Source organism: Sinocyclocheilus grahami, unplaced genomic scaffold, assembly GCF_001515645.1.
Source record: "Sinocyclocheilus grahami isolate Dianchi unplaced genomic scaffold, SAMN03320097.WGS_v1.1 scaffold54.1, whole genome shotgun sequence".
Taxonomy (NCBI): domain Eukaryota; kingdom Metazoa; phylum Chordata; class Actinopteri; order Cypriniformes; family Cyprinidae; genus Sinocyclocheilus; species Sinocyclocheilus grahami.
The window spans coordinates 2,788,769-2,800,616 of NW_015505233.1; the positions used below are offsets into that span (position 1 = coordinate 2,788,769).

General features: G+C 35.6%; 1 protein-coding gene across 1 annotated transcript in view; it reads right to left on the reverse strand.

Moving 5' to 3' along the window:
- Window positions 1-570: 570 nt before the first annotated feature.
- Window positions 571-11,848, reverse strand: part of dicer1 (dicer 1, ribonuclease type III) — a 30,304-nt gene continuing 19,026 nt past the window's right edge. The window contains exons 23-28 of the mRNA XM_016269915.1: window positions 10,770-10,859; window positions 9,600-10,368; window positions 8,232-8,500; window positions 6,483-6,645; window positions 6,228-6,303; window positions 571-4,792 (exon numbers count right to left, since the gene is read on the reverse strand). Coding sequence (XP_016125401.1) covers window positions 4,627-4,792; window positions 6,228-6,303; window positions 6,483-6,645; window positions 8,232-8,500; window positions 9,600-10,368; window positions 10,770-10,859 — 1,533 coding nt within the window. The 3' untranslated portion in view covers window positions 571-4,626. The remainder of the gene's footprint in view (window positions 4,793-6,227; window positions 6,304-6,482; window positions 6,646-8,231; window positions 8,501-9,599; window positions 10,369-10,769; window positions 10,860-11,848) is intronic.

An 11,848-nucleotide genomic window follows, 5' to 3' on the forward strand; every position in this document is an offset into this window, starting at 1 on the left:
CTCCAACCGTCTCAAATCAATAAACATCACACTAGGAATCAGAATTCATAATATACTGCTGAACATGTATTTCTGAATCCAAATTTTAATTAGAAATAGTAATACCATGGCAAAACTCTCTGGATTATCAGAAAACATGTGCCAATGCTTGCACAGCTGATGTGAGGTCATTTCTCACCTACCAAGAGTTAGCGCACCAACTTTTCCTTTTTTTTTTTTTACACTTTTGGCAAACATCGATGCAGCCATACAGAATGTGTAAGCGGCGAAATGGATACACAAGACCATAAAAAGGCCCGTCGAGAGTGAAAAAGTACACTTGCAAACACAGTTCATACCTACTTCATCTATTACATAAGGCTCTGTGCAAATGTGATTAAAACATCGGTCATGGTTGCCAAGTCCATCTAAACCCGAGCGGCCTCTGAACACTCGTAAACGGGAGGCAAGAGCTCTCCTTGGGTTAGGAAAATACTGAGATCATCACTGCGAAGCCCACACTTACAGTACACTGTGGCCTGTGACCGGCTTTTCACACAGTATTAGTAGCCGCAGCCACGCAGCTCATAAAACAATCTAATACATCATTTCAGGATCTAGAAACGCATACAGATACAGCATAAAGAACACACATACGCCACAAATGAACGACCATACCATAACTTTATTGTAGATATACTCAGCTACAATTACTTTAAAAAAAGGGGGAAACAGAATATTTAAAGGTTTTTGTGATCCATAAGGTGCAGAATGCAAACCACTGCAGCACTGATACAGTATGAATGAGAAATAGTCTTTGAAATACACGTCCCTTAAAAACACAGAAATTGCGCTGCAGTTTGTGGCCCATAATTCCCCCGTTTAAAATCGCCATACTGTTAGTGCTCTACGGTGCTCAGCATTCCCATAAACCCCTTCAAGAGGAGCTTGCCACTCATTCCAGTCCTGCTATGTTGTCATTGAACACCTTGCTGCTGCTAAGAGTGCATTTCACTTTAAATTGGGTATTTTTGTCCTTAGGAAAAAGAAAAAAAAAAGTATGACACTTTGCTATGAAATAAAGCCATTTAAAATAAATTTTAAGGCTGATTTATTCAGATCTACACAATGTATTTAGTCTAAAAAGGAAATACAGGTGGGTGAGAAGGGAGAGTGTTCACTGACATGCACTAATACATCTGGATTTATATAAGCTAGAAGTAATATGGGTGAGAAGGGGGTGATGGGTGAGGGACGGTGCCGTCCCAACATATTAAAATCATGCCAGAAGGACTTGACGGGTTACAATTCCATATTCCAAGTATTACATTAAGGCAGGACATGAATGTACATGTAGGACACATATTTAGCCCCAGATTGTAAAGATTGGAAACTACTTTTCTACAGTGTATTTTCTCTGATGATATCCTGCAGGCACATTGTATCTCTCTGATCACTTTTAAATACATGGTAAAATACCAGCGATGCAAACAGCAGCAAGGCCAAAACCACAAGTTATTCCTTTAAACGTTACGGCATCATATATACATATTTTGTATTTTTTTCTCGATCTGACATGAGGTAAAGTATGGCGCCCGAGTGCAATGCTTATTTGTGCTACATGTTTAAAAAGAAAAAGAAAACAACACACAAAAAAAATTATTCTCCACCATGAAGGAAAATACAATCTGCAGCATATGATACGATGGAGGACCACTTTAAGAAAACACTCCCACAGATGAGGAAAGACTCCAATTCTTTCCTTTTTTTTTTACAATGATATCAGTTCTGTGGGACTAGTTGTGGCATGACGATTGATTATTGGTTGTGAAAATAAAAGCCCGGTAAAAAAAAAAAAAGAAAAAACTCCATATCCATGCGGTGGCACCATATGTATGATTTCACATTCTCTGAAAGTTAAAAACCAACAGTGAGAAAAAAGCTTAAACAAAAGGTGAAGGAAAAAGTGTGCACCTTTCAGAAGCTTGGAAAAAAAACGTAACAAGCTGGAAAAAATGAAACACACAAACAAACAAACAAAATTGCAATAGTCTGAGGGTTACGGGTAACAGAAACAGTGTCATATCACAGGGCCGGCGCGCATTGACCCTGATACACAAACTCACGCCATTGGTTGAGGGAATATGGAAACCCATTAGTTTCCAACGACTTTCAATACTCAGCTCTGGGGTTGCGACTGAGATCATGTAAAGAGGGTCACTCAACTCTTGCTAAAACGGAACCAGATTGCACTCACTCTCAAGACAAATGTTCAAATGTTTGTGAAATCTTGGTTATATCGGGCTAGAACATCGTTTGTATAGCCTATGAGATATAGAAGCAGGAAAATGTCAAACTTTCAATGCCACAAAAAACTAAAAACGGAAGGCAATATCCAGTATGAAGAATGGCACCAAAAGTCCTTTACTATATACAAACCATAATGTGAAGAATTGCTACAATAGCAAAGGATGAGAGACTATAGATGTTACATCAGTGTTACAAGGCACCACTTTAGAGCAAACTCCATTTGAAAAATGCTAATTCAATGTCACTGGGAATGTATTCTAGTGCAAATAGTCGTGAGAATATATATTTATCCCCCTGTAAGGTGCTGATGAGCGTATACAATACTGTGCCTCAATGCCATTCAGATTTGTAAAAAGGCAAACGTATTAACCAATGTTTTATGATAAGGCCAAACTATACGCAAGGGTCTTCTGAGGTAGCAATGCCTGGGATTATGTAACTTCAGGAATAGTTTGTCTGTAACATAATAACTGAAGTATAGACAAAACGAGGAGGGGGAAAAGTTAGATAGCCTTCAAGATGTCAAAATTTACATATTAAAATTGGCACCCTTATTCCTGGGGTAGCAATGATAGATAAGGAAGTCCTGTTTTTTTACTATTAATTTATTGACTGAAAAATTGTTAAATTAGAGTTGGTAAGACTGCAAGAGAGGACAGTGACAAAGGCGAGATGCATGGCTTACAAGAATGTATCAGAGTGCAATCTATCGATTTTCTCAAGTGTTAAGTAACCCTTCTGATCGGATGCACAATTAACTTCATGTGAAGGAAAATCCGAGCTCATCAGAGAGGCATCAAGCTTCTGTGCTGAGAACGTTTTTTTTTTTTCTCAGCATTTCCCCTTCAAGCATAAAAACCAAAAGAAATAACAAACGGGGAAACAATGTCTACAGCTTGACGAGCTGACAGAACAGAAAACCAACCCAACAGATTTAAAAAAGGTAAAATTAAGAGGTAATACAGTTACAGTGCAAAAAGATGAGAAATTCAAGCTTAAACATAGCACCAAAAAAAAAAATGCATGCAATTAACTGAGGTATTCAAGTGAAGAATGCCTATTAAAACGAAAACATTTAGGCTAGACAAGAGGCTACAACACATTTCCACTAAAACAAAGGCTGGTTTCCACATCTCCAAACGTGTGAATGTTGATGGATTTGATTTAACAGGTGCAACCTCACAACGCTGCATCAGTATCGACTTTGGTAAGCGATGCACGTGAAGTCATCTAGCAAAATATCGTTTCGTAAAGGTGCTTTGTGTCTTACAGAATGATCAGATCCTATTTTTCTCTTTCTGTTTTTTGAATATAAAATCTGCAGCATATTTTCCCTGGTGATATGTCTTCCTGTTTATCGTTCGTGTCGTTATATCAAAACTAAGTCAGTCAAGTCAGTCTATGCAGACATCTAATGTTCATAAAGACGGTCAACTAAATATCGCCAATATCAGTATCAAAAGACATTACTGAAACCCAAGTATCAACGAATATGTGGTAATAAACATTTAATATCATTTTTTTTGTTTGTTTATATAACTTAGCTCTATGACGTCTATACAACGCATCCGGTTGGCTACACGAACATGCATCCTCAAGTGTTGATTACAGTAATCGGGAATGTCAAATTCCTATCCGTCTTAAGGATGCAAGGGCATTTCTCTCTCAATACAATACAGAGCTAAATGATTCTGCTGTGATCTGACAAAAAAAAAAAACGCTCATGACTCTCATCAAAATAAAGCGGACCCTAGAGAAGTGCAATTTTGATTGAGAATATATCATCTTATGATAGAGAAAAACATTTCACACCAACACCATCTTTCTTTCCGTGTGCCCTTCCTGCCAAACGGCAGCAAAACTGGCACTAGTGCACAGATTGAGGAATTTTGTGTTTTTATGTCATTGTCTTTTCTCTTATTTAGTTGATACCTTGGAGTTTAAACTATGTACACTGTAATACTACCTATGAGCTTTAGCTTTTTTTAACCACTACCACAAAGCAGAGCATATATCTTTTTTTTATGCTAATAAAAATATGGAAGGGAGGGGGAAAAGAAGACCTGACCTTTTTCTTAACACTTGCAATACATAAAAAAGCACTCGTGATCAAACAAAGCTGGGGAGAAAAAAAGATTGTGTTTGCGCACGTAAAGAATAAAATGAAATATGAAACCCATGTGAATTACGCTGAAATCTTTTGACTCGATTCATTTGAGTTTGACAACCCCAGTGAGAACGCTGTCGGCCACGATTCTTGGCTGGGCCGTAAACTGGTGCCGAGAGGGGTTCTGCTGTGTTTTTGACTGGTGCGTTGGGGTGTCTGCTGTCTGAAGCTCAGTTGTTTTGGACCTGAGGTTGATTGGCTTTGAGACTGCGGAGGGCTCGGCGGGCGGCCGCTGACTTGGCTATACGGTAGCTGCGTCCCACGCCTTTGAACTTGCCTTTGCCCACCACTTCCACCGTCACCCGTACTTTTCCATCGTAGGTTCTCTCTGCAGGGCTGTCGGAGGGAGAGAAAGAAACACAGAGATATGACTATGACGATTTAAAAATATGACAAACAATGACAAAAGTTATTGATAACTACACATAACTACAAAAACCTGTTAAAATAATTAATAATATATACATTTCAATTAGGTTTAATTAAGCTATAACAACAATTACGAATACTATATACTATGTGGTGTACTGGTGGTAAAAAAGAAATGTACCATTCACAATATCATTTCTAACATTTCAGTATCTTACCTGGGCTGCAAAACAAAGAGCTTTTATTTATTATTTTTATTAAATGTAATTATTTACAATAACAATAATAATTCGTGCTGTCAAACGATTAATCGCATCCAAAATAAAAGTTTTTGTTTACATAATATATGTATGTGTGTGTACTGTGTATATTTATTATGTACATAAAAATCCACACACATGCATGTATATATTTAAGACAAATAAGTTGTTTATATTTATATATAATATAAATTATATTAATTTAAATATATACATGTAAATACATGTAAATATTTGAAATATACACTGTGTGTGTATTTATATATACATAATAAATATACACAGTACACACACATATTATGTAAACAAAAACTTTTATTTTCGATGTGATTAATCGTTTGACAGCACTAATAATATTTATCAACAACAATAATAATAATAATTATTATCATCATCATTATTATCAATACTATTAATAATAATATATCATGTATATAATATAACTTATAATAATTTTAATAAAAATCTATTTGTACTTTTTAACAATGAGATTTACCAAAACATTTGGCTACATAGACTACAGAATAACAATAATAATAATTTTTTTTTAAGATAAATTAGGTTTAAGCAACCATCAAGCATAATTTATATTGTGGGGTATATTGGTAGTAAAACAGAAATTTACCATTCACAATATAATTGGCAAAACAAATTACTTATATTTATTAAATTATTTGAATGTAATAATAATAATAATAATAAAATGATAAAAAATTTTCTTATTGTTATTATTAAAAATAATGATAATAAGAATGTATATATAATTAATATTAATAATGTAATATTTTTTAAATACATATTTTTAATTAATATAAATGATATAAAACTACACATTTTTGATAATAATATTACAAATAATTCCCACAAAGCTAAAATGCTCATTTAGTGTTGATACTGATACACCAAAGCCAAAATGTTGGTATCAATCCAGCTTTACTTACATTCCAGCTTCCAAACTCTTATAGGGACGTTGCAGGAACATGGAAATTGAGAATTTTTGAAATGACCTCATGTTGCTCTCAACCACACTCATACAGTAACTTTTACAGTGTTTTGCACATTCAAATTATGGCTACTGTGTATGTGTTCTGCAGGTGATTATGTTAAGAGGTTGCTTGCGTATAAGGCAAAGACATCCCCACCTGAATTTTGCCGTCTCCGGTTCCATCTCCAGGAGTTCACGCACTGGGGATCGAGGGACATTAGCGGAGAACTTTTCTAGAAAACGAGGCGAAAACAAAAGCAGAGCATTTCAATCTGGCATTTCATCACGCATAAAAATGGCACGACGTTTGGAAATGACTGAACTTCTGGTCTTCGCCACATGAGCCGGCAGACAATCAGACGGAACAGAAATGCAGAACTGATTTACTCGTCTGTACGTCTTTGGCCCTTACCTATGAGCGGCCTCATCATTGGATAATACACTTGCCAAACTGTTTCAAGTGACATCCCGCTATCCATGTAAATTGCACCAGCTAGCGATTCAAAGATGTCTCCCATTGCTTTGGGGACCTCAATGTCTTCCTCCTTCTCCTCGTCTTCCTCCGATCGGCGAAGCTATGAGAGAGCAAAAACAATTCTACTTTTTTTTTTCCCCCATTCGCATACTCAGAAAATAAGTGTTTCCTCTCAGGACAGAGAACTGTGCTTATCCATGTCAAATTCACATCCCCAAACTAATCACACACAACAACAGCAGAAAATGGTTTGCAGAAAAACAGAACTGTGGTCGTAACTTAAAATGTGAACTGACAGGATTGCTGTACTGTAATGGTATTTCCTCTCAAAATGAACTGCAATCAATTACTTTTAGTATTACGCTTAAAAGACCTAAATGTCCAATATTGGGGACAACATTACCCAGCTATGTAATTAAGGAGAACATTACTTATTTTATTCAATTTGTCTTTCCTCTTTCAGTATCCAGTGTTGTCCCTTAGGCATAAAATGCTTTCCAGTCAAACAAGGCCAGATTCAGTGCCAAGATAACCATTTCAAAATAAATTAAATCCAACTGCATTTTTACAAGCCAAAAACGAAAACAAATACAAACACAGACCAGATTCCCGATGACCACTGGTGATAGGATGTCACGGTACTAAATCTTTATGAAATATTATCCATATATATGCTGACAATGGCATAAATGAAACAATCATTTCCAAATATCCTAATATCTTTAACAGATAACGCTGAGATGATGGCTCACCTCCGAATCCATTCCTTGCATTTCGTTCTTCTCCAGCTGAAATTGCACAAAATCATCGATCACGTGGAACAGTTCGGGCGAGACAGCTTTGAAGTACTTGTGGTAATCGTACTTGACAGCCAGGGAAGCAAATATGGTGTTGTTGACAAGTGCAGAGCGCAGGTCGGTCAGCACGCCTGGGGAGTGCTGCCGGGGATCTTCATAAAGGTGCTTTGTTATGAGGTAGTCTAAAATTGCATCACCAAGGAACTCCAACCGCTGATAACAATCTGTTCAAAGTTCAGAGTTGAACAAAGAAGTTTAAAAAGAGACCATTAATATCACAGAACAGTAATACAACAGGGTCACAGGCACAAGAAATATGAAGTGATTGTATTATCCATGTCAAATTCACATCCCCAAACTAATCACACACAACAACAGCAGAAAATGGTTTGCAGAAAAACAGAACTGTGGTCGTAACTTAAAATGTGAACTGACAGGATTGCTGTACTGTAATGGTATTTCCTCTCAAAATGAACTGCAATCAATTACTTTTAGTATTACGCTTAAAAGACCTAAATGTCCAATATTGGGGACAACATTACCCAGCTATGTAATTAGGGGGAACATTACTTATTTTATTCAATTTGTCTTTCCTCTTTCAGTATCCAGTGTTGTCCCTTAGGCATAAAATGCTTTCCAGTCAAACAAGGCCAGATTCAGTGCCAAGATAACCATTTCAAAATAAATTAAATCCAACTGCATTTTTACAAGCCAAAAACGAAAACAAATACAAACACAGACCAGATTCCCGATGACCACTGGTGATAGGATGTCACGGTACTAAATCTTTATGAAATATTATCCATATATATGCTGACAATGGCATAAATGAAACAATCATTTCCAAGGCCTAATATCTTTAACAGATAACGCTGAGATGATGGCTCACCTCCGAATCCATTCCTTGCATTTCGTTCTTCTCCAGCTGAAATTGCACAAAATCATCGATCACGTGGAACAGTTCGGGCGAGACAGCTTTGAAGTACTTGTGGTAATCGTACTTGACAGCCAGGGAAGCAAATATGGTGTTGTTGACAAGTGCAGAGCGCAGGTCGGTCAGCACGCCTGGGGAGTGCTGCCGGGGATCTTCATAAAGGTGCTTTGTTATGAGGTAGTCTAAAATTGCATCACCAAGGAACTCCAACCGCTGATAACAATCTGTTCAAAGTTCAGAGTTGAACAAAGAAGTTTAAAAAGAGACCATTAATATCACAGAACAGTAATACAACAGGGTCACAGGCACAAGAAATATGAAGTGATTGTAAAAAACACAAGTGAAAATATAGAATTTGTTTTTTGTAGGGTTGTTCTTGCCAGGTGCAACAAACATACAGTGCAATGCGTGTATGTTGATTTATAGACAAATGATTCTCGAGCCGCATCTTTCAAATAAATAAATAAAAAAAATCTCATGAATTATTGGTTTGAATCAAATATACTGATCTAACTGCATCAGTCTGATTTTTTGATGTAATATAAAAAAAGCTGAATTGAAAAAGATACTTATATAAATCAGAATACTTCATATCTCACACTTGGAGTTGCTTGGCATACCAGTACTAAATACTTTTTGTAAATTCGATGCAATATATTTTATGTGAGTAACCTAAATCAACTGTGGTTATAAGATAAAGCATAATATTTTATTATATAATTGAATATAATAATCATTATTATATTAAATATAAGCTATAATGTAAAAGCTTTCTGTAAATGACAATTACATAAAAATATGTTGTAGTAGTCATAATAATAAATAATAAAATTAAAAAAATAATAACAGTAATAATAAAAAAAATTGTAAATTCTAAATAGCTTATTTTATGATAATAAAATAATAAATCATAATTATTATCAAATTATTACATAATTTAACAATAATAACAGTAATAAATTAAAAAATAATTTAATATAATATTGTACATTATATCCAATTATGGTTTAATTAATTTATTATTACTATTCTTATTTTTATGATTATTATTATTAATAATAATAATAATTTTAACAATAAATCATATATTATTATATTAAATTATACATTTATTATTCTTATTCTTATACATTACATAACATAAAATATAATAATACTTGTATTTGTTGTAATGAGTGGTCATTTAAATAAAGTAGTATAAAAAAATTCCAAAAGCAGTACTGTTTGTGTTTAGTAAGGTTGGGGAGCGGGTGTTTCCTTAAAATTATTAAAGGAAATATTGTTGGACTCGGACCACAATCTGTGTAAATAACGTCCACGGACCTGTGATGGTGTTGTAATGATACGAGGCGTGAGTGAAAGCCTGCAGAAGATATGCCTTGTTTTTAAACGTGTAGTTTATCTTCTTCTCAAAGTTCTCGAAGCCAGAGATGAGGTGGTTGAGCGTCCACTCGGCATCCGGGTGATCAAACATGCAGCGCGGAGGGATCTTCAGCCAGCCGTACTGCAGCTCGGCCGACCCCCCTGAACTCTGCTTCATCACCGGGAGCACCTTCAGGCCGAGGGAGCACAGGAACAGCTGGGCCGCCCTCTCCCCACAGCTGGTGAGGTAGCACCCCAGCAGGGCCTCCACACAGTCGGCTATGCTCTTATCGGCGATGCACTGCTCGGTGTGGAGGTCGTAGGAGATGGACTGCTTCCCAATATCCGTGCCACAGTTTTCCTCGGAGGGGTTCCAGAAGCCCACCACGAAGTCATCCTCCTCGCCAGCTTTGCTGGGGTCCAGGTAGCACATGGCGTCCCAGGAACTGTAATCGAACTCGTCAGCGCCGCCGTCTGGGGAAAAGTGGGAGTTGTGGGCTTTTTTGGGAGCTTTCCACTCGTAGCCGGGCTCGGCCGGCTGGAGGGAGATCTTCTTCCCGAAGGCGCCGGAGCCAATCAGCATGTTATCGATGAATCTGATGTGCTCATAGAAGTAATCCAGCTCATCTTCCACACTGACCTCTTCTTTAGATGCCTTGACCTCCACATCCTCTGCCTCTGCCTCTTCATCCTCATCATCACTGGCTTTTCCGTTGGCCAAATCTTTATTCTGAGAAACAAAAACAGATTTCCCAGTGTCTTAGAGCTTAAACAAAACAAACCAAACAACATCATGAAAGGAACGTTGGGTCCAAGAGCCCTGCAAAGCCAAGGCTCAGTATCTACAACAGATTTGCAAAGATTACAATTTAAAAGTGTTTTAGTTCAACCACAGTATTATGTTTGCTCAGGAGAGCTCTAACAGAGCCGAGGCTTCCAGTCCAAGTCCATGACTCATCCAATCTAATGTGATTCAAAAGCTGAAATGTACCCTAAAAATCATTTTTTTTATCATTAATATGCCATAACGCTGACCATATGAGAAAACGTCTATTGCATATTCATTAAATTGTTAATACCCTTGACACCTTATACTGTAATAATACTGTAACAGAGCGACCCAAAACATACAGCCAGTCTCTGTCGAAACCATGGAGAGGGCTGGTAGAAACCAGAAGCAGAGTTCTTTCCATTTTTCTTACTTGGTTCTCTGCACATGTCCTAATACATCACATATGCTTAAACACAGATGGAAAACTGTGGCTTCTACTTAATATTTCAGATATTTCACTTTAAATAATTGCGGCACCTCTTCATGACCTGACATGCTTCTTTGAATTGTGCCTTGGGTTAAGGTCTGCAGATATCTTGAATTCCATGATACATTTATGCAATGTGATAAGATTTTAACAATCTATAAACACAATATAACAATATATATAACAATAATTTTTCAAATTATAGAATAAATGTTGCTTTTGTTTTGATAATGTGAAAAACATTGAGGGATTGGAAAGATTTTGTAAAAAAAATGTTTAAGTCTCTTATGCTCACCAAAACGGCAATTATTTGATCAACAATTACACTAAAAAAGGTGTAATATTGTGAAATTTTATTACCACTTATAACAACTGGTAATAAATGTATTTTTTTTATTGTAAATTGTATATATTATTTATATAAGCTTTAGCAGCCACTACTTCAGTGTCGCATGAACCTTCAGAAATCATTCTAATATGCTGATTTGAAGTCAAGGTATGTGTGTGTACTGTGTATATTTATTATGTATATATAAATGCACACACTTGCATGTATATATTTAAGAAAAATATGTTGTGTATATATTAAATATATTTATATATATAATATAAATTATATGAATACAAATATACACATGTAAATACATGTAAATATTTTCAAAATATATACCGTATGTGTGTGACTTTATACATACATAATAAATATACACAGTACACACACATATTATATAAACAAAAACTTATTTTGGATGCGATTAATCGCAATTAATCATTGCCCAGCACTCATTTCAACCTAAATTATGGATTGCAAAAAAATATATATAATAAGAATAAATATATAATAATATTTAATAACACTATTTATTAATACATAAGAATACTGCTTAGTATTATGCATATTTAAGTATAATGCATTAAAAATAAACTTCAAAAATTAAAAATTAAATTATT